Source organism: Python bivittatus, unplaced genomic scaffold (assembly GCF_059951505.1).
Source record: "Python bivittatus isolate LINGU-HERP-01145 unplaced genomic scaffold, Pbiv_v1 ctg000200_np1212, whole genome shotgun sequence".
Taxonomy (NCBI): Eukaryota; Metazoa; Chordata; class Lepidosauria; order Squamata; family Pythonidae; genus Python; species Python bivittatus.
Window position 1 is genome coordinate 13,546,956 of NW_028277040.1, and position 23,557 is coordinate 13,570,512.

At 38.6% G+C, this 23,557-nt stretch overlaps 1 protein-coding gene across 3 annotated transcripts in view; it reads left to right on the forward strand.

Moving 5' to 3' along the window:
• Positions 1 to 23,557, forward strand: part of WDR75 (WD repeat domain 75) — a 30,931-nt gene that overhangs the window by 527 nt on the left and 6,847 nt on the right. The window contains exons 1-15 of one of the 3 annotated variants that reach the window (XM_007425319.4): positions 712 to 861; positions 1,689 to 1,818; positions 2,971 to 3,036; positions 4,745 to 4,844; positions 5,817 to 5,941; positions 7,147 to 7,217; positions 7,710 to 7,826; positions 9,722 to 9,810; positions 11,264 to 11,422; positions 12,778 to 12,837; positions 12,926 to 13,041; positions 16,124 to 16,299; positions 17,561 to 17,724; positions 19,650 to 19,830; positions 21,175 to 21,269. In XM_007425319.4, coding sequence (XP_007425381.2) covers positions 776 to 861; positions 1,689 to 1,818; positions 2,971 to 3,036; positions 4,745 to 4,844; positions 5,817 to 5,941; positions 7,147 to 7,217; positions 7,710 to 7,826; positions 9,722 to 9,810; positions 11,264 to 11,422; positions 12,778 to 12,837; positions 12,926 to 13,041; positions 16,124 to 16,299; positions 17,561 to 17,724; positions 19,650 to 19,830; positions 21,175 to 21,269 — 1,735 coding nt within the window. In that variant the 5' untranslated portion in view covers positions 712 to 775. Of the gene's footprint in view, positions 1 to 711; positions 862 to 1,688; positions 1,819 to 2,970; positions 3,037 to 4,744; positions 4,845 to 5,816; positions 5,942 to 7,146; positions 7,218 to 7,709; positions 7,827 to 9,721; positions 9,811 to 11,263; positions 11,423 to 12,777; positions 12,838 to 12,925; positions 13,042 to 16,123; positions 16,300 to 17,560; positions 17,725 to 19,646; positions 19,831 to 21,174; positions 21,270 to 23,557 lie in introns of those variants that run through there. The other 2 variants (XM_007425318.4, XM_088135721.1) reach the window with 2 other exon arrangements.

Genomic DNA, 23,557 nt, shown 5'->3' on the forward strand with positions numbered 1-23,557 from the left:
CTAAAATTCGGCTTTCCTAGTTTCTAGTCCACCTCTTTTAATCATTACACCAGTCTGGCTCTAAAATGTATGTAATATATGCAATAGGTATTAAATATGTTTAAGGCAGCATGCAGAATGTGTTTTGTAACAATTTAAACGATAGCAAAAATTAAGAACAAAGCATTACCGCCTTCAACTTAGGTACCAGGCCATATGTTCCAATAGCCAATGTACTGTACTCAACTGAGCCTGAAACTACCGTAGCCAACGGCGAAAACACAGCAGCCTCGCCTCAAATGGGAAATTTGACCTATGCATTGTACACAGCACTCTGCAAACAGGAAAGCCATCGTCGGACGCTTTCCTCGCCTGCTACCCAGCAACGTCGCTCTACTCTTCCATACACCCATTGTTAAAATAGCTATACTTTGAATTGCAAGTCGGCGGATCACGAGCTCGCTCGGGTACAAAAACATGGCAAAGATTGCGCAGATGTACTTTTCTATACAAGTTTCTTGCTAGCCAAACTCAAATTACTTTTTACTCCAACCTCTTTAAAAAAAAATTGAAAGCCCCCCTAACCGGTGCAACAGAGACACTCTACCCTCCCTCTATGGTGCCAGTACTTCCAATCGAGATCTGGAAAAGTTAAACCTTTCCTTTCTTTACAGGAGAGGCTGACCGAATACAATAGAGCTCTAGGAAATATTTCAGCTAGAGCGGTTGCGACTCCTCCTCCTGAATTTCCTGGAGGGGAGGGGAGTGAAGGTTGGAGGTCGGCGCGTGTCGGAAAATGGTGGCGCGCGAGGAGCTCCGCGTGGTGCGCTGCGGAGGGAGCTGGTTGAGCGAGTGTCGCGCGGTGTTTTCTGCTGATTCGAAGTTAGTGTAATTACAGAGTTGAAGATTTTTGCTTTTCTTTTAGGCGGCGAGTTTCCATCACGTGAGAATGCTGCAATTGCAAGAAGGCCGGTGTTCATCGACATGTACCTGCGCGTATGCAATGCACTTGCGCTCGTACCTTCTGCAGACGTATACGCGGGAATGTTCAGTTGAATGTAGTGATGTCTTTTCTGAGTAGATGGTCGGATTATGTTGTTAATATATACTTTTGAGTTCCAAAAGTTTATTCCCGCTTAAACTTTAGATGAACTTGCAGTCCGTAATGTCGCCTCGAAAGGAGGAAGTGCCAACCTGTTGGCAGGATCTGCAACTGGAATGTTGCTTTGGTCTTTCTGAATAGAAAATCTAGACTTAGTTCTCAATTAGATCAGTGTGTTTAAGCCATGTAAAAATAGACGGACCTCTCTTCTGCTTTTGACTGATGAATCACTGGAATTTTGGCTTGTACATTTGGGGGAGGGACTATGTTTTGTTTTATATTGATGTGAAATAAAATGTAAAATGATACACGTATATAAATCTTAATGAGTTGGTTATTATTGCTTCAATAAATATTATTATTTATTGAAAACAAATCTACCCCATATTCTGTTTTTGAGTGAGGCACCCTAAGTTTAATGCAGTGTTTCAGTGCTGGTATGTCACATGGTTTAGTGGATTTTGAGCACCTTTGTTTTTATTTTAGTCTTTTACCTTTAATGTTAAAGATCTGAGACTCATGTTTTCTAATAATTTTAGTTAACATGCAACATGTTAGAATTACATAGATGCCTTCTAATTAACTTTTTTGAATCACTTATTTACAGGTATCTCCTGTGTGCTTCAGGTGACTACATTAAAGTCTACAGTACCCTTACAGAAGAATGTCTACATATTCTACAAGGACACAGAAATCTAGTGACAGGAATCCAGTTGAATCCCCAAAATCATTTACAGGTTATTACCAATTTGATAATGGCATTTTTCACCGTAATGGGTGTTGAATTCTTGCATGGTGTTTCATTAAGAAAACCTTGAGTTTATTCACACATCATTGGGGTGGGGGGATATATACAGGTCTAACTTGAAATTAGACCAGTTGATAATTGGAGTGTGCCGAAAATAGGATTAACTGTCTAATACTCTGAACTTGTAAAGGCTGCGTATGACTTTTACTTTTTACTCTCTAGAAGGCTGTGTTTACTTCTAGATCAAATTGCTGGGTATATAATGCCAGTCTAATTGCTGCCTAATTTAAGTTTGTCACTTCTCTTCTGACCCAGCAGCACTGACTTACTGGTGTCTGGTCAAGTTTAAAAGCTCTATGTCATCTGAGGCCTGCATAATTGAAAGCAAAACTGAGGAAACTCCTGCTTTCCTGGTTTATTGGATCTCAATTCCCATTATTCTGAACGATTGGCCATTCAGCTAGGACTCAGGGGAATTGAACATTCAGCAGTACTTAGAGGGGTACAGGATCCCCAACTTTGTTTTATAACCCTCCCCTCACCCCAGTAGACTCGTGGAGTAAATGCTGCTTCCTAGCTCTGTCCTTATATGGAAAAATGAATTGGATAGGCTCAGAAGCGTCCCTTGTATCTATAGTATCCACTCAGTAGAATACTCCATGGAGTAATGCAGCAGGCTTTTTCTTTGGGGATACCTGAGTGCTTGTACATTAAGGTGCTGTTCCCTCAGAAATCACTTCTTGCTGGATAAGGGCTTTTAAAGTTAGTATGTATCTGTTGGGACCTAAGATGATCCTTCAAATTGTATCATGCTGGTTGAGTTTAATTATTCCTGGGTTTCAAGAAAGATTTTATTATAATTTATCTGTTTAGGTAAGCAAATACTGACTTATTATTGAAGCTTGTTTGCCACTATAATTATTTTTCTATTTATAATATATACTCTTCTTAGATGATCATGGGACCATCCAGCATTGGGGTAGAAAAAACACAGCCTAAAATTTAATGTTCATTCTGGTCACATCAGACTGCACTACCTTTCTCTCAAAGGATGACCCAACGGGTCACAGGATTGTCTAGTACGTACCAAAATTGAAAGTTATAGATCACTTCTTTTCTTTTCTCCCCCTTTCCTTACTAGCTCTATTCGTGGTCTCTAGATGGCACTATAAAACTCTGGGATTTTATGGACGGAATTCTCATCAAGGTTTGTTGAGTGCCTTTTTCTTTTCTTTTTTATACATCGTTCATAATCTATGCTCACACAGCATACCAAAGCGCAGGTTAGCTAAACAAATTTGAACCTAATGAAGCCAGAAATAGACTCTTTTGATTTCAGCAGGTAAATTAAGTAATATACATTATCTGTCTTGGGACTTTGTTGGTTGTGTTTTTTGTACGGAAGCCTAGCTATAGTCTGCCATTGCCATGCAAGCCACATGCTAGCTAATGTAAATCATTTACTGCATGTGAAGTGCAATTCAAGGTATAATTCAAAATATGAAACAGCATTTCCCCAGAAATCCAAATGGCACCTATTGTAATGATCTGAAGGACATTAAAACTTGGCTGTTCAGAAGGTTAGGATGTTGTAAGCTTTTTCCTTTTTAGCATTGGGGTATTGTTTAATGTAATTAATGTTCTCAAATTTATATATGTTTAGATAAATGTTCATATTAGTAGGTATATTTTTTATTTCATTATTGTAATTGTATTATTTTAACCTGATGTACAGACGCCAGGTTTGTATGTTTCTCAGTGATCGGTGATTGGAGTGGCTTATAGACTAGCAAATAAATAATAGTATATTTTATTATATTTGGTTATGGTTGCTCAATACAATTGTTGTTAATATTATTTTACTATAGTAGCTTTGTTAGTATTAAGTTAGCTACTGTGGACATGTAACTTTTTTTTTTAATTATTATTTTACTGTAGCTGTTTTAATTGCATTATTTAGCATTATAAGCTGCAGGAATCCCTGGAAAATTTGACAGTATATAAATGGAATAAATAAATATATTTCCTCCATCTTATTGAAGGTAGGATTTACAATGTAGCTGTTATGCACAGGGCCAGGGAAGGAATAGATATTTCTCAATATCTGGCCTACTGTAATTGCAGTTCCTTCTGATATAGCTGGTCCTCACTAAATGACCACTTATTCAGTGACTGTTCAAACTTGTGATAGTGGTGAACGAGTGGTACTTACGACTGCTCCTCAAAGTGCTGGCTGTTGTGCTTGTGATTGTGATCCAGGTGCTTGGTGCCCAGCTTGCAGTTACGATGTTGCAGTGGTTATGTGGTCACCATTTGCAACCTTCTTTGCTGGCTTCCTACAAGCAAAGTCAATGGCGAAGCCGGCAGGAGGTTGTAAATGTGACCACATGATGTCCTCACTTAACAACCCATGGTGATTTGCTTAACAGTGGCAACCGGGAAGTGCCAGAACTGCCATCACATGACGTTGCACTTTACGACTATGTTGCTTAGTGACAGAAATTCCAGTCCCAATTGTTACCTGTAATTCTGCAGACTGTGTTTCTATATTTTATCTAAATGATTTTTGGGGGGGGGGGGTATCCCTTTTTACCAAGTGAATTCAAGGCTGCTTAATAATAAAATGAAATCATCAGTGTGAATAACATGTTTAACAGTTTTAAAGATAAAGATTTTAATATAATTGGGAACACACTTGGTTGTACTAGCTTAACAGGAACCATATTTTAACCAGTCCTCCAAAGAACAAACACATTGGGAATTTGGGGCAGGAGTATTTTTCTTGTTCTCCTACCTGCCCTTGGGTCAGATGCCGCTTTGCGTTTAGGACAAATTGTATTTCATGCCAGAATGTCACCTTGACATTGGTTGAGCCTTAATAGAGGGTTTTGTGTTGCTTTGTTCTTTTCTTGCAGACATTTGTGGTTCGGTTTAAACTCTTTGCATTTTATGCCCTTGCAAGTTTGGAGAATTCTGCATTTCTTATCATTTCAAAGTATACCGATGAAAGATCAGGTACGTTGTAACCTATGTCCTTTTTCTTCTGTAGGTCTTATATTACTGTAAACCTCTTTGAGGCTTTTGTTAAAGAATGAAAAGCTGGGGTAAAATAAATTCACTGCTTGTGACGCTCCAGTTAAAAGTCTTGTACTTTGAAAAATAAAAGTAGGTATGTATAAGCTCTTACATTCTCAGGATTACTTACTTTATTTTAAGGTTATTTCCCTCTCTCCAGCTGAAATACATGGTTAACTACTTAGTATCATTTTCAAATATATATTTGTACTAAATAAGTTGTAGCAAAAACAGTGTACAGTGTTGTGGCTCATTGAACACTTAACACCTTTATTATGATGTAAGCTTTTGTAAATTAATGACCTAAAAAGCACTCTATGAAAGTGTCATTTTCTGTGAGAAATGGAATAATGTAATTATATGGCTCTTGGAACTTGAAGGTCAGTCCTGTGAACTGGTTGATAAACATTTATGGTTAGGGTGATATTCACTGATTACCCATTATGGGTGGAATGAAAGAGCATCATGAATTTATCCAAAAGCTGAAGCTAAGGTGTAGGCTTTCAGTTAATCTCCTAGTCTTCTAGATTTAGCATCAATTCTCCATCCCTCTAGAGAGAATTTGGGGAACAGCACATGTGGCTCCATGATGGGGAGGGCAGGGTAGGAAAAATTTCTCTTGCGAATTCAATTAACAAGTCCTAGAATCCAGTGCATAGGAAAAAGTGGCCTGATTTATGCATTGTACTGAGCTGTAAAATGAAGCTGTTACCTAGCCAGGTAATGAAATGTTTGCAAGAAAGCAACCAAGCTCAGAGAACCCCAAGGACTCAATAAAATGCTGTTTAATTTTAGTTCAATATGATACTAGTCATTGTTCCTTAATCTGCAAACCATGATTAAATTCATAGCTTATTGCCAGCTCGTATATATTTGTATCATTTTATTAGTGAGAAGTATTTATTTCACCAGATACGTTTCAGCTAGTGACAGCTAAACTTCCAAAAACACCTGATCAAGAAGTGGAAGCCAATGAGCTGGAAATGATTTTAGATGGTGTAAGCCACTCGCCCAAATGTACTGCATTTGGAAGAGACGTATGTATACTTTCTTTACTGTTAAGCCACAGCAGAAATGGCTGAGCCTGGGGGGCGGGGTTAGTGGCTTGGGAGTTTCCTCTGCTATCACTTATTATTTGAGGGCACCATCAATCATCCCACTCTTTCGCAAAACCTGTGCTGCCTTTTTGATGATTAAATGGTCAAGAATTTAAAAAATCGAAATAATTTTAAAAAACACTACTTTTGGGCCACATAGCATATAGGCAAGTGACTAGAGTTTTCAGGCCTTTGTTCCCTCCTTGGGAGATAAACCAATCAAAAGACAAACTATCTAATAACCTTTTTAATTTTAAATAAATATAATGCCCCGTGTAGACCACAAGATGGGGATTTCTGAGCCTGTTGACTGGCAAGGAGGATACATTCACAACATACACATTATACAGATGTTTGGGGTAATCTGGCTCCAGAACATTCTGTTTATCTCTCTGATTAGCCTGTTCCGGGAAAAGAGCAAAAATTTGGGCGCATGTGATATGGGGTGTCAAAAACTAGAAGGCTTGTTCAGGGAGTCAACAGAGTTTTATGTTCCTCAGTCAGCATACATGCTGTTTTCTCTCCTCCTTCCCAAAGTTCCTTCATGGTAAACTTTACAGTATTTCTTCTTGAGTAAAGCCTTGTTCTTCATCCACTTCGTGATGTGGAAACTGTTCATTTCAGTGACAGCTGGGTAGCATTATCACACATGTAACCTCCTGGTGCTTTTAACAATGGAGCGGGCAGCTTGTTCTACAGCTTCTAAAATCAATTGCTGTGTGTCATAATGACTGAGGCTGATGGAAACAAGTCCAAAACATTTGTAAGGCACCAGATTGCCTACCAGTGCATGAAGTCACTTTTCTGTGATTGCTTTAAATTAATTTTTTAAAAAACTGAATGTGAATTGGTTGGCTTTCTCTTGTAGTCACCTGTTTGTTGTCATATTCCCAACTGTTCTGATACTTTTGTAATCAAATGAATATTTTAATGCACTTAAATTTTGGCAAAAAGTACAGGTTCATACATTGCACTAAGATGTATTTTTTGCTTGATTTTGGCTTATCATGATGTATGCACTCATCACTGTAATTTTTAAAGCTCTGGTTCACATCTTAATGTAGTATATTCAACAAATTGCTTAAACAAAGCATGGTTTAGGTTGAAGCTGATTGAAATTTCCAACCATATTTTCATTATGACAGGGTGAATATGTAGTAACAGTCTGGGAACTTCATCTTGTTGTTTGTTTCTTCAAGAAGAAAAAGATTTACAGGTAAGGATTGAAAGCACAAGTTGACCACTGTGATACCCAAAGCAATATGAAACAGTTGATTTGCTTAAAAAAAAGAATATCCAATTCAGGTTTAACCAGTTAATTGATTAGATTTTCTATAAGGACATTCATCTACTACAAATAAAAACTATTTGTAACGCAATAATGAGAGTGCTTTTTTGAAGTTTCTGAATGGAAGAAAAAAATGTTCTTCAGTGTCTGGTAACAGAAATGCTTATTCAAAATTATTATTAACTGTTCCAACAAGGGTTTGGATGGGGAGGAATTGGCTTCAACTAAACTTTAGCAAGACAGAGTGGCTCTGGGTTTTTAGTCCCCCTAGTTTGCAGTCTTCTATCCTTCTGTTGTTACATGTGCTGCATTCTTGTGAGAGGGTGGCTCTTACAGTTGGCATTTTAACTTTGTTAATGCCTCTTGGATAATTCTGCTTAACAGCTGCACTGCACTAAGCTGTAACTCCTATTTTTGAAGCTTCTCTATAGGTAAAAATCTTAGAAATGCTTCAACCAGCCATTTCACCTGTGTAGCCTGTCACCCAAAGGAAGACTGCATAGCAAGTGGACACAAAGATGGCAAGATTCGTCTTTGGTGAGGCAAGCATTTGTTATTCTTGGGATTGGCAGCTGTTTCTAATCACAAATTTCCTGAAGAATGTAAGGGCAGAGTATTAACCTCTCGTCATCAGCACACCCAAGTGTATGGCAAAACTGTACTCTCCAGATCTTGATAAAACAGCTGTTTTCAAATGAATTGAAGAACTCCAGATGAAAATGTGTTCAAGGCAGACTGCAAGATGGCACTAGTCTGTTGCAAATTAAGAAAAAACTCACTCTAAAGAGATTGGAGAAGGATTGAAACTGTTACAAATCACAAGAAGATTATAAATAACATTAATATTGTCATGCCTTGCCTGAAATATCACAATACTCACTGGGTTGTACAGAAAAATAAAAACCTTAGACAATAAGCCATGACAATAAACCAACATAGTACTGATTCTTGGAAGAGTTGTAACAGATGTTTCCTCTGCTTCTAGCTTCTTGAAAATTCCCAAACTTTAATCAGAGGCCGTGGAGCAGTGTTTCTCAACCTTGGCAACTTTAAGCTGCGTGGACTTCAACTCCCAGAATTCCCCATGCTGGCTGGGGAATTCTGGAAGTTGAGGTCCACGCAGCTTTAAGTTGCCAAGGTTGAGAAACACTGCCGTGGAGGATTATGTTGGTTCCCCTGTTTTTTCTAGCCTCCATTTACAGTTTCTAGAATTCTACCCTTAGTTTTCAAATGGTTTAAGTTTTTGTGTCTCCAGCAGAAGGAGGGACTGGGAGTATTTGTTGTTGTGTACATAACAGAGAATTTCTTAAGGAAATTTCTATTGTAGTCTGGCATTAGGAGCTGTTGTCCTTCATGGGAATATGGATTAATAGCATTGCATGAGGGCCTACATTCAGAACATGAACAGAAAGAACTTTTATCAGTGGTGAAGGCTGTAACAAGTAGAGGACAGTCTTCTTCCAAAGAACTCAGATTTGCAGGGACATTGTAGGTAAAGCTACTTACCTTGAGTGATGGGATTTGCCTTCAGATCATTTTTGGGGCTAATGGCAAAAGATTACGCGAGGCTATATAAATTTAATAAAATTAATGATAGTATGAGGTGTTTCGTTCTTAATCCAGATGTAGCTATATGCAAAGAAAATATCAAAGGACAAGTAGTTCTTGACAGCATGGAGAAAGGCACATTTTGTTATACATCATTCAAAACACCTCATTCAAAACACTAATCAAAAATGAAATAGAAAGCTTGTATGCTTGCTGCAAGGCACCAGGTTCTAGCATATTTATCTGCAAGAGTGCCTTTGGACCCCAGAAAGCTCCTTGGGATGGGATAGTAGACAGCATATAAATGGGGGCTTGCTGCCTTTGGCAGATGGCTATTTATAACTGGCCACATTCACTGTAGCAGTTATTCTGTGAATAGACATGTCTCTCATGACAGCCATTTAGCATGTGACTGAGGTGTGCTCTCAAAATTCCAAATCTGACCTGTCCCAGGAAGGTGGTCTGCTCCTGTACTCTTCCCTCAGCCAAATATAAGGGCTTTGGACTTCACGAATGCTTATTATCCCTATACTGTAGTTTCCAGCTTGGCAAGTAATACACATGTGAAAGCAGACATGTGTTTACGCCTATATTTCCTTTAGTAGAGTCTGTATATAATGTAGAAGAAAAAAATATTCTTACTTCGCAAGCTCAAGAGTTAACAATATTTAGCACAGATTCCCTCAGCCTGGGAGTCTTTGGATGTTCAGACTTCAGTTTCCTCAGTTCTCAGTATTGGCCGTGCTGGCCGGCTGGAGAGAGAAATTCACACAAGTGGATTGGGGAGGGTTGGTTTAACAGTTGGCCAAAGTGATTTGTCTATTAGCTCCTCTTAAAATCTTGAGAAGTTGATCTGCAATTAAATGTGTTTTTTGTTCCTATAGGAGAAATTTTAATCATAAGAGAGAATATACTTTTTCCACAATGCACTGGCATCACAATGAAGTCATCGATCTTGCTTTCTCTGTAGAAGGTAAAATTGCCTGAGCTATAAAAGTCCAGTTTTAAGAGGGAATATTTAGGAATATTCCATATGCTCCCAATCTTACAAGCACACGTCTCTTACTAATCATTTTAATGATCTACAGATATGCAGACTGCCAAAAATGTGCTACAAGTATCAGATATTCCTACAAGAACAAGTTTGGTATACTGAATATGTCTATCAAAGACATGAGGATTTAGAAATGAGTTCATAGCAGAAACAGTAGAAGTTTTTTTAATCATGGTTGTATGATGATTAATGGTAAGGTAATAAAATGGTTATGCCTGTTTTATATCAGTGTAAGTAAACAGGGAAGCTGAGCTATTACCTAAGTAGCTGGGGGGAAATCATCTCTCTCTGCTGGAAAATTTTGGACCTTGCCAAGCACTTGAGGTGGCCCCTGCGGTGTTTATTTTATTCTTGGCTTCTTATTTGAACAGGAAAGAGGAGGAATTTTGCTGTGTGGCAGTAGAACATATTTTTCTGCTAACGTAAGCAGAATGTAAGGTTTGGCTTGAAAATCCTCCTTCCTATGTTACAAGAAAAAAACTTAATCCCTTGTTAAACCAAATGTTAATTCTGGTATTTTTGTAGTAATTAAATTTCAGTTTGTGAGGCCTATTATATACAGAGAGAGATCAAAACGATCATTATATACCTTTCCAGCAGAACTTATATCAAATACAGTATCTGTATAACTTGGAGGGAGTTAATTCACTGAGCTTACTCCTAGGTCAATTTGTGTAGGATTGTGGTCTTAGTCCTTTCTAACTCCAGTTACTATGACAAGAAGTAATTAAGTCCTCATAGGATTCAAATACTTGTACAGGCTACTCAGCCAAAGCAAGAATTGGCTTTACTCCTTATTAGCTGTGGTATAAATGTAAAATAATTTAAATACTGTAGAAATGTTACTCAGGAGTAAATTCCTAAATATATGCAGTTAGAGAAGTATGCATAAAATGTTTGAACTATAGTCCTCCAAATCCTAAAGTGCCTACCAGGGTCAAATTTTCTTTGCGAACGTTTGAGACGACATGTCATGTCCTTCACATAATATTCTGCTACTCCCTTAGATAAGAGGACAGAACCTTAGATATGCCATTCATGGACTGCTGTAAACAATTTTGCTCTCAGGATTTGGGGGATTTTTTGTCACAGTTTTTACTTTTGAGTAAATTTTATACAGTATTCTGCAGCTAACCTGCAGGAGTTAACCTGATTCTTGCATTGCCTTTATAATATTTATCAGGTTTAATCAATTTTCATTTTTTTCTGTTTCTTTTCTTAGCTCATATGAGCTCACATTTCTAGCTGAAAATCTGAGGTAGCATTGCTGGGGAAAGCATGTTCTTGAAACAATGGAGAACTGCTGCTACTTGGCTGTTAATAGATTCATCAGCCCTCTAATTCATTTACTTTTCTTTGTTTGGAACAACAGGCACTAGCCTCCTGAGTGGTGGGATTGAATCTGTGCTGGTTCAATGGCGAGATGGGTCAGATGCTAAAAAGGAATTTTTGCCTCGTTTAGGAGCCACAATACAGCATATCTCTGTCTCACCTGATGGAACTCTTCTTTGTACTTCACATTCTGATAACAGTAAGACCAAATCAGCAAGAACCTTTTACAAATCCAGGAAGATTTGTAATTTTTTTGGTTTAACATGTTAAACTTGTTGCACCATAATATATATGGATCTTCCTGCCTTGCCTGACTTAGCACCAATGATTGCCTATTTCCAGTTCTATAGTTCAAGTGTTTTTGAACTTTATCTTTTACACAGACCATACATCATTACTGAAAACTTTGAGGGCCATCACATAAGCCGAAAGCTGGCAATGGAGTGCCCATGTGTGCCATAACATGCCTGACTTATTTTATATGATGCCCCAATAACTTCATGAAGTAATGTAAAAATTAATTGAAAAACATTTTTAATAGGTGACATTTCATGAGATTCAGTCTCTCCAAGAATCATGTTCTTGCCAAAAATCTCATATAAGATTTCAAGCAAGAATCTCAATCTTTCGGGCTTTGAGAAAATATTTTGTGCTTATGTAAAACAGTTGTTTTATATTTTATATTATTATATACAGCACTGTAGTACCCTTGTACACCACCAGTGATCTATAGCCTGGAGAAGAAAAATTATTGGCATAGATTACAGGTAATCCAGTGACTGCCTTGTACAATGACTGTTCGCAGTTACAATGGTGATGAAAAAGTAACTTTGTGACCAGTCCTCCATTTATGACCTTTGCAGGTCTGAAAAGCAAAGGACAGTTGAAATAACATCATAAGCACAGTTGCGGTTTCGCTTAGCAACCACTTCACTGAACAACCAAGTTGACGGTTCCAATTGTGGTTGCTAAATGAGGACTACTTATGAACTCCCTAACTCTGGAATGGGGAGCTGTTGGACCTCCAGATGCTTTGGAGTCCAGCTTCCATCACTTACCATGCTGGTTAGACCAGCTGGAAGTTGAAGTCCATCAAGTTCTGGAAACTATATATACCCCATCAGTGTTGTACAGAAGAGAGTTACCTACTTTCTGTGACTCATAGTAGAAAATGGTCCTGCTACCTTACTCTAAATAATTTTAATTTTGGACAGCATACAAAAATAGCTTTGCATTACAGGGGTTTACTTTTGAGGTTACCTGGCATCTGTGGTTTTCTTCAAAGTCCTTCTATCCTAGAAAGAGATTTTGCTGGCCTCAGTCAAAGTTCCTCAAATGTACTGTTGGTTGCTGCTTTAACCAAATTGTTCCAAGCCTATTTACAAGAATGCTCCCAAGATTTAAACCAGCTCTTTAAAGCAAGCTTTTTTTTCCTAATAGAAATATCTTATGATCGAGTCAGCATTCTGAATTGTCGAATTGTAAATGCTAACTTTTCTTTATCTTTTGCAAACCTTGATTCTTATGTTTGTTAACTTCTTTTAATGCATACAGAGATAATAATCATACACAGCAACTTGAGAGTTTCTGCAGTAATTCAAGGATTAATCAAAGGTATGTAGGGTAAGGTTTGGGAGGAAAAATTGTGTTTATGTTTTAAGAAGAAATGCTATTCTGTTTCAAACCGTTTTCTTTATTTCAGGCAGCGATGTCAAGACTGGCTTAATAGTTGACCCAAGAACTAAAGCTTTAGTTCTGAATGGCAAGCCTGGTCATCTGCAGTTCTATTCACTGCAAAATGATAAACTCTTGTACAATGTAAGTTAAACTAGTGACTGTCTAATAAAGCCTTGTAAATCCAGGGAAGCTACTAACTTACAAAACAGTTCATGTTTCCATTCTAGCAGCAGAGTATTGATCTCTTAACAGGCTGAAAAAAATGTAATCTATAAGGTAAACTAATAGCAGAGAACTAGAGCTGAGGAATAGGTTTCTCTTCCTTTTCAACTAGGACAAGCAGATGAGTGGAGAGGAAGAGAGAGATTTCAAGGTTGACTTACTTGCTAATGGAGTGTTCTAATCACCTACCAAGCAAGCTGTTAAATATGAGGCCAATCTGCCCATATGCATATGTGCCCTTTATATGTCTTCCTCAAGGTGCTCAACAAGTCAGGGTGACAGCGATACATTGCTATTGTGAGAAGGGTTCTTTGTGTGAAAATCAAGGGAATTGTCTCTATGTATGGAATAGGCATAAGTGGAGCTGTGTGATGACATGGATTGGGGGTGGGGATACAGCAGAGTGAAAAGGAAGAAGGTGAAGAACTGAAGTTCAGGATAAGCTTTGCTGAAGTTGGAGAAGACTGTGTGATATGGGGGCAAAAGGTAGACTCTGGCATATAGAAGTAGAAATCATTGATGCCACTAGGATAAATGGACAGTGGGCATAAAGAGAATACAGTGTCTGGGTTTCTGTACAAAAGCAAAGAAACACGGTGATACAAAGTGATGCTGATAGTTGAGTTGCGCATAGAAGTGTGCAAAAACTTTGAATGGGAAGCCACTCAAAGAGGATGATAAGGGACTGTGTCCTTGTGACCAGTAATACAAGCACTTTTTAATTTCTTTTTAAAAAATAGAGTGCAGTCATATAATTTACAATTGCATGAGAGCAACAGTTAGACTGAACACATATTCTATAAGTTTAATAAGTATCCACTTATTATTTACTCTAGAGGAAGGACTGTAGATAACTGGTAGATTACATGTTTCTCATGCAGAATGTTAGCAGTGACTAATTAAAAGAATAAGAAGCTGTAGATTATAGGAAAGAGTTCTGCTGAGTCTTTGGAGAACCACTGCTAGTTTGAAGAGATGGTCCTGTGCCGAATGGACCATGGTCTAAGGTAGCTTCATATGTTTGGTCTTCCTCCAGTTGATTTGAATGTACTTCTTTCAGTCTTTCCGAAGGGAATTTTCTATCAGATCATTTTACTGTATTTTTATAAGCCACCCAGAGCCCTGAAAGGAGTGGCAGCATAATACATTTTCTAAATAAAAAACAATAAAAACTAAAGAATAAAATGTTAAAAAGTCTGGATAAATAATTGGAGTTATGCCCCCCCTTCCAAATATTAATAAAGGGGGAACTGACTTCAGTGCCAGTGGCAATTTATTCTATAGCATGGAGCCTGTCACAGAAAAAGCAGAATTAACTGTTGCTGTTAAGCATGTCAGTGAAAGACTTGTAAAAAGTACCCCACTGAGGACTGGAAATATGGGTTGTAGATGTATACAGGAATAGCTTGGGCTTACTTTATATACATTGTGAGTGAGGCTTTATAAGTATACCGAGTTGGTTTTGTATATCTGGGGGAGGTGGGCGGCATACAAATTTAAGAAATAAAGAAATATATGGTAAGAACTGCCAGGATATTTTATGTTTTTCATTGGAAATCATGTATAATTCCATCCATAGAATAATGGCAAAATAAATTGTGGGACTAGGCATTGATGTCAAAAATAACTCATGAGGAAAAGCTCATGTGTGATAAGAATTCAACTTAGAAACTATTAATGAATTATAATTCTACATAAGGGTGGAATTCTTATATCAGGCAGAAATCTTTGTAATGTATCGTTTTGACTTAAGAATCATATTATATTGGCTGTTGTAGTTATTGATTTTACTAACCTTCTGAAGTTCTCAACTGATGCAAGATACTTTCATATGAAGCATTAATCTAATGCTGTTTTGAAATTTTTATTTAATCTTATGCTTGTCCCATGCTCAAGTCCTGTATGCTGCCTGGTAGCGGGTGAGATGTTCCTAGGAGGGATGGGTGATGAACGCTGGGAGTGTATGCCAAGAGCATACCTCCCAGCAGGGTCGCCCAAGGCATGAAGGTCATCCCAGCTGCCCAGCTAAGGCAAGCAGACACCTTATTGGGCAGCATAAATATAGGGAAATGCTGGAAGTGGATGGTCATTACAATGACAACACCGAAGGCATAATTTCATGTTGTGCATAAGAAGGGAGTGGTAAACCATTCCTGTATTTTACCAGAAAAACACATGTATAGTCAGTGTAAAGTGATTGATGATGTAGTGCTGAATGATGGCCCTTCAGGTTGGATGGCACTCAGCATGTTACTGAGAAACAACCCAGGATTTTTTGGAGTCTTTTTTTAATAGTGTTTTTGATGTGGCTAGATTAAAGCCTTTGGGATATCTAGTTGCTGATGCTGCTATATAGGAAAAGAAAAATTCAAAGACAGATTACAGTGGAAACACGGAACATAGAGTTGGGTGGCCAATACATCTAAGTAAATAAATAATGTGTAGTCAATTCACCTCCTCTTTCACTGTGTTGAGCTTTCCTTTCTTGACTACACATTATTTATTTATTTAAATGTATTGGCCACCCAACTCCAGTGGACTCTGGGTGGCAAGAAAACTAAAAAACATAAAAACAGCAAGAAACATTAACAGCTTTGGCATCAACAAATTGAAATGGGCTGGAATTGGACACTTTCATTCAGAAGGTCACATTGTGTACTACTTAGGACATGCAAAACAATAGAGATCATACAATATTTTGACCTGAGCAAGCAACTTACAATGGAATGAAGCAACTATTCATTTTTATAAAGAATGTTAACTGTAGATGCTTAGTGGCAAGCCATAAGCAATGGTGGTGAATGTGGCAAGATGCATTTTGATATCTATGTCACCTTCATCCACACTAACTTTAGTGCACCTCCCACCTTGTATAGCTTAGCTTAGAGCAGATAGATACTGTATCTCCTGTAAAGTCTTCCTTTTCTGATTTGTTTTTGACTTGCCTCCAAATACATATGAGCTTAAACATCTCTTTTGCGTCTCTTTTTTAAATTTGCAGTTGGATGTTGTGCAGCAGGAATATATTCATCAGTCGGGTCTGGACCAGATTGAGTTAGTGAAAGCTGCATTTGATTCCAGAGGTGACTGGTTGGCTACTGTGGAACAGCGGCAAGGAAGCTGCAGTGAACTTGAGTTGCAGCTGAAACTCTGGGCTTACAATGAGCAGACACAAAGGTATACGTGTTTCGATTTGTGCTGGCCAGAGGGAGTCATATAGTTTCTACACTGCAGAGCAGTAATGTGTCCTGAGATCATTTTAGAGCATAGATTTCGCTTTTAGACATGCAGAATGAATGCCAGGACTTCAAGTATCTCATAAGCCAGGGGCAGGCCACATTTTCATAATTGCAATTTTTTTTTAGCATTATTTTCAGCAGCTGCAGAGAACTGAGGCCACAGGGAAACAGAGCAGTGACTTCCATGACATATTGCAAGTGGGCGGTGACAGGGCTTTTCAGGGAGAATTCGTTTTTCAGGAAAAATCTGTGATTTGTGTTGATGTGGTTTTAATTGTGCTTAACCACCAGTTAATCTTACATTTCCACTCTCCAAATTCCTAGCTAAGATGGCCAAAGAGTTGAAGTCCAACTTTCCTGTTGGGCATCAGTCTGGAGAAGGCTGGTGTATTCCATTTCTGATTTGTTATGCTGGTGAACCTTGATAAGAATTGGATGGCAAGCGTCTTCACAGTATTCCCAGTGTTTCAGCTAGTTTTATACTCTGTCTTATATTTTTGGCCAAGTATAAATATATGTGATTTGCACTAGGTTGACCATACAAATTATCAGTGTAGTACTTAGGAAACCAAGTGATGACATTTATGGAACTAGTGGCAACCTACCATATTTCTCATCCCTGTTCCACTTATATAGTTAACGTAATAGAGCAGATGGTTTCTGATTGCTGGAAAATAATAAGTAAAGAGTGATGTCCTGCAAGCCTTAAGTCACTGTATCCTCCTCCTAATTAATTTGTGTATGTGGGTCTGATAGAAGAGCATTAGTGTACAGGAAAGATATGCTCTTCTATCAAGTCTAATGTAGATGAGAATGTTGAAGCAACACTTGAAAAGAAGGTAATGGCAAAGCAGTTCTGTACTGCACCCCCCAAATTATATGGATGTTTACATGTAATTCATCAGGAGTCAAGCTCACCTCAGGCAACTACTTCATTTTATACCTTGATGGTGTATAACCAGATTTATTTCTTACACAGTCAGTGCTACAGAATCAGGACATTTTATTTGAGGTTAAAAATGGAAACACGTCTAATTGGAAATTATAGTATCCAGTGATTACACCATCCACACAGTTTATGTGACCATTGTTCCGAATGAAATGTTTTATATATCAGTCCAGCATAATGTAACAAGCCTTGAAGCCCATTTACTTCATGGGAATATTTCAATATAACTTTCTTTTCTTTTTTATGCTAGCTTTACTCTAAACACACGAATAAATATGCCACACGAGGACTGTGTAACAGCTATGTGTTTCCGTAGCACGGATGGCTCTGAACATGTAACCCCAACTCTGGTAACAGCCAGCAGTGACAGGCACTTCAAAATCTGGATGCTGCTGGTTGATGAAGACAGTGAAAGTAAGTAAAGTGGGGAGAGTAGTTTTTTCATTCATTTGCAGCATGAATAAAGCGTTCAGTTTGGGCTTTTTGATGCAAGTGAGGAATTTGAGATACAGCAGAGGGTTGAATACAGTGCAGGTGACGATTTGCTGGTTGGTTGGTTGGTTGGTTGGCTAAATCTGTAAAGGGCCATTGTGTGTGCTGAAGGCTAAAGAAAAAAAGGGATCTTTATGAGATTCCTAAAACTCAGGTAAGCGGTGTGACTTATTCATGTTTTTCTGTTTCCTTCTAGAGTATTTATTTTTATTTCTGCATATGTAGAAATTATCTCTCTACACAGAGAGACACGACTAGTCACTTTGTTGTTCTCCTGTGTACAGTGGAATTGGACTATTTGTGAACTTTGAAACTGGAATAAAGTCATACATAATACAGTGGAACCTCGGTTTACGAACTTAATTCGTTCCGTGACTCTGGTCGCGACCCAAATTGGTCACAACCCGAAGCAAATTTTCTTGCCAAGCCTGCTCTGCACTTTCTTTGGAGCCATGCTAATAAGCACACCAAAAACCTTCACAGAACGCTAAGAAACACACAAGCCTCACCGAACGTCTCCTTGCTACCGCGATCTCGCCCACAGGAAGCCGCAACCGCGTGTCAGCAGGGAAAATGGCCGCGTATCCTGTTCGTAACCCGAGGCGGAGTTTGCAAACCAAAGCAAAATTTTGCGGCCAGAGCTGGTCGTCACCCAAAAAGTTCATGAACAGAAGCGTTCGTAACCCAAGGTTCCACTGTATAAGAGAAAAAGATTTAGTATAGCTATGATTGAGCATCTCTGTCCTGTGCTTACTTAATGGCAACTAAGATAGGAGTTCCTACTGAACCTGAGGTTCCCTGTTACTGGTATTTTCTTATCTCTTTATGTTCAGTCATGAAAGTTTGCTGGTCTTTGTGAGGCTGTTTTTGTGGAGATGTAGGATTCATTTTTTCCCCCTTAATTTTAAGCCTCTGCACTTTTCCGTGCATAAGATATCCTAGTGTTGAGGAAAAGAGTGTTGCCTATATCTGAAAGTTTTTCTGGTTTTCATAACCTGGGCACTTAAAGTGGCAGGTAGGAGCACCTATTTGTGAGGAAGGGTCCATCTTGCTATTTTGAGTATCATGTTTGGGCTTTTTTTTGGTTTGTGTGTTCGTTTCTTGATGTGGTGTATCCAGATGTTTTATGAAATGAAATGCATCTTTAACATGGTATTAGATTCTCTCTTCCATGTGGTCTGAAAGGATATGGATTCCAAGAAAAACTGCAGATGTGGGCACAAAGTAATGCTTGCAAATAACTTATTAGGGAGCACATTAAAGTGAAGTATGTGGATTTATGTTTGTGTCAGACAAACCTATACGGTTGTGGTTGGTATTCTAGAATTTCTCTTGAACAAAATGCCAGCAAAAATATGTAACTTAAATATGACCGTGCTTTTAGAAAGATTCCATTTTGTGTAGAAATAAATTTAACTAGTATAGGCTTTTGCTTGTCTTTTCCCCTTTTTCCTTGCCATGGCAAGTGTTACTCCCACACAGTGATGCCTTGGTTCTGTTCATGTGGACAGAAATCATCCCAGCAATGTGTGGCTTTTCCTGCTCCAGAAAAAGGAAGGGTAGTATGGGGTTTATGTGGAATTGCACAGCTGGGCTACCGAGATGGACTAACCTCTCCCTCTTCTCCTTCCGGTGGGAAAAGAAGGTGAGGGCCTCCTTGGTTGCTTCGATACTGCTCTGTATTGGGGGCTTTCTTGCAAGGGAAAGGAGCAGGTGAATACAATTGTTGACCTCACAAGCAATACCAGACCTAATTTGTAAAATTAAAATTCTCACATGCTCCTTTTCCTGTCATCCAGCTAACATTTATATTCCTTTCCTAAATCTGTATGTCTCTTCTCCAGCAGCTGAAAGGACAACTTGGACCTGTAATTTTGTAGGAAGCTATCACAATTATCAAGCTACAAATTGCTGCTTCTCTGAAGATGGCTCTTTGCTTGCTGTTAGCTTTGACAAAACAGTCACCGTGTGGGACTCTGAAGCATGGGATCTAAAATGTACTTTCTGCCATCCTCCAGGAACTATACTGTATGTACTTGTATGTTTGTTCTTTTGGGTTTTATTGCTTTGCTTTTTTGTATTTAAATCAGTTTTTTAAAAGACCCTTTGAAAAGTGTAATATTTTAGTTTTTAGAAGCAAGTCTGGAATGCTTACAACCTCCCCTAATTAATTTAAGAACAGGATCTGACAACAGAGAAAAAAAGTCTTCACAAATTATCTCATTTTTTGTGCCTGGAATAACATATGCAATATGTATAATTTTAAGTTAAATTAGACCGGAACCCTTTTTTAAAAGATCAAATCCTTTGGTTAAGAATAAAATGGAGGGAAGAGATAATGGGAAAAAGTTGAGATAAAGAAGTGTAAAATTGCTCTTCTATGAAACGAAAATGTGCACTGGAATAATGAGCAAAGTTATTGGTCCTCTCTTGTATTCATTTCTGAACTTCCTGCAGCCAGTAAGGGAGCCTCATTAACATGAATGATTAAATCAGTAATTCAGTATAACTAAGGGACGTGGCTGCATTTATGTTTCTAAGTGAGCAGGCCGCCCTCTTTAATTGTGAATGATTGTGCGACAGTATGTGTTCTTAAATAGGTAAATTAATAGCTATATTCTCAGTGCATCTGAGCCCTCAGTCTGCTTGAATTCCTCATACCTTGCCACTAGTATAAGCCAGTTGCTGCTAATTTACCTTCCCGTCAGCAAGATGGTTTCAGCAAACTTTTAAAATTGATCATGACCTCTTGCCTGTCAGCACTTGCAGAGACCAGTGTTATCTGAAATGGGTTTCAATAGAACAGTTTGCTCGGAAGGTGCTATTTTTCAAATGACTTCCTTGACCCTCTTTATGTAAACATTTGCCCGATTGCTGTAGGAGGCTTGGTTGTAAAATGGAATTTGTTCCCATGTCTGTACACACAGTTGCTGCTAAAAGATGTGAGTAGAAAGACTAAAGTTGTTCAGTGGTGGAATTGGAGGGCGTTGGCTGATCTTAATTCCTGAATGTGCAAATGGCCTGAGCATCAGTAGTGTCCTTCCTCTTGCCTGAACTTTTTGGATGATCTACCCATTTACCATGTGGTTGGTCTTCAAACTGTAACAGATAACTTGCTGTTGAGAACACAGAGTATCATTTTGAAACAAAATTAGTTTTATTGTGCAGCATAAAACCAAATTTGAGAAATGAGTTCCTGAGATAGACCCTTGTTAATGAAGGGGGGATGTATTAAGAAATACCATACTGAACTGGGAATGATCCGTTACCTCTTCCACCAGTTTCAACCCTGCATGCTGATGAATATAGCAATAAATGGTACTAATGTGATTGGAGTTGGTAACTATCCTGACATTTCCTTCCCTCCTTTAGGAGCCTCTGCTTTGGGAGGTTCATTTGTTCCAAATATCTCCTTGGCACCACCAGCAGTGGTTTTTTGTGCTGCTGGAACTTGCTGACCTGTTCACGTAAGCCTTCGCTCTTCCATCTTCTTTCCTCCTCGGCATTTTATGCTAAACATTTAGTCATACTAAATCAGTAGTTGAAAGAATGAGTACAAAATCTTTCAGTTTTGGTTTCATCTGGAAAAAGAAAACCCCTTTAGTAAATGTTTAACATTAAATGGCAGGTTAATCCACCAGCACATGTGCTGGATTATTCTTACTACCAGCTGCCTGCTGTTATTAATTGTGGCGCAACTGCCAAAAGATACTGAATTAATCTGTGTGTTTTTGAAAAACGGCCAGAATTTTTGTTCAGCTTAAAACCTAAGTGGTTAAAAAAAATGCATGAAGTCTAAATGTTAGAAGAACATTATACAAAATTAGGTGATATTTTTTTACATGAAATACAAATTGAAATGAATAATTTAGCATCAGCAAACTTATTCTATAGTCTAGTTTAGAAGGCTGTTGGTAATCATGTTAGGCAGAGATATTTTACTAATCTGTATGAAGGAAACTCAGTGAAGCAGTGGAGCTGGGAGAGAGATAATTGCCTGCTCTCTTATAAATTCAGAGAATTGGAGGTTCTTCCAGAACAATTTTGAGAAGCTGCAGGAGACGTAGGAAGAAAGTAAATAAAAGGTTTATTGGGAGTAAACAAAAGATTTACAGAAATCCGGGCAACTGAACAAAATCAAAAGCCCCAAGGCAAAATATTCTAACGACCAAACAGGAACAAGAAGAGGACCAGCAAAGTTGCATAACTTGGGTGCACCAATAGAAAATGCCCCGTCTGCTGGCCCTGAAATGTTGAGCAGGTCTTTCCTGACTACCTGAGGAGAAGACTGTGGTGTTAGGAATCTAAATAGTAACCTTCATATGAAAATTACCCTTTGTTGTTCATTTGTTTTTGCTCTTGGCCAAAATGTAATCTGTCTTTGTCCTATGGATTTAGAAAAGCCTATTTAATTGTTTCCTTGAGCACATTTTAAGATACTTTGTTATTAACCTGAAAAAGACTAATGGCAAATGATGATGATTAGTTGAATTCCAACAGTTAATGAATTCAAAATGTAAATCTATCAGAGCTATGTTTCTCCCATGCCAGTTTGGTAACATACAGTGGGGCAAAAAAGTATTTAGTCAGCCACCAATTGTGCAAGTTCTCCCACTTAAAAAGATGAGAGAGGCCTGTAATTTTCATCATAGGTATACCTCAACTATGAGAGACAAAATGGGGAAAAAAATCCAGAAAATCACATTGTCTGATTTTTAAAGAATTTATTTGCAAATCATGGTGGAAAATAAGTATTTGGTCAATATCAAAAGTTCATCTCAATACTTTGTTATATATCCTTTGTTGGCAATGACAGAGGTCAAACGTTTTCTGTAAGTCTTCACAAGGTTTTCACACACTGTTGCTGGTATTTTGGCCCATTCCTCCATGCAGATCTCCTCTAGAGCAGTGATGTTTTGGGGCTGTCGCTGGGCAACACGGACTTTCAACTCCCTCCAAAGGTTTTCCATGGGGTTGAGATCTGGAGACTGGCTAGGCCACTCCAGGACCGTGAAATGCTTCTTACGAAGCCACTCCTTCGTTGCCCGGGCAGTGTGTTTGGGATCACTGTCATGCTGAAAGACCCAGCCACGTTTCATCTTCAATGCCCTTGCTGATGGAAGGAGGTGTTCACTCAAAATCTCACAATACATGGCCCCATTCATTCTTTCCTTTACACGGATCAGTCGTCCTGGTCCCTTTGCAGAAAAACAGCCCCAAAGCATGATGCTTCCATCCCCATGCTTCACAGTAGGTATGGTGTTCTTTGGATGCAACTCAGCATTCTCTCTCCTCCAAACACGACGAGTTGAGTTTAGACCAAAACATTCTACTTTGGTTTCATCTGACCATATGACATTCTCCCAGTCCTCTTCTGGATCATCCAAATGCTCTCTAGCAAACTTCAGACGGGCCCGGACATGTACTGGCTTAAGCAGGGGGACACGTCTGGCACTGCAGGATTTGAGTCCCTGGCGGCGTAGTGTGTTACTGATGGTAGCCTTTGTTACTTTGGTCCCAGCTCTCTGCAGGTCATTCACTAGGTCCCCCCGTGTGGTTCTGGGATTTTTGCTCACCATTCTTGTGATCATTTTGACCCCACGGGGTGAGATCTTGCATGGATCCCCAGATCAAGGGAGATTATTAGTCATCTTGTATGTCTTCCATTTTCTAATTATTGCTCCCACAGTTGATTTCTTCACACCAAGCTGCTTGCCTATTGCAGATCCAGTCTTCCCAGCCTGGTGCAGGTCTA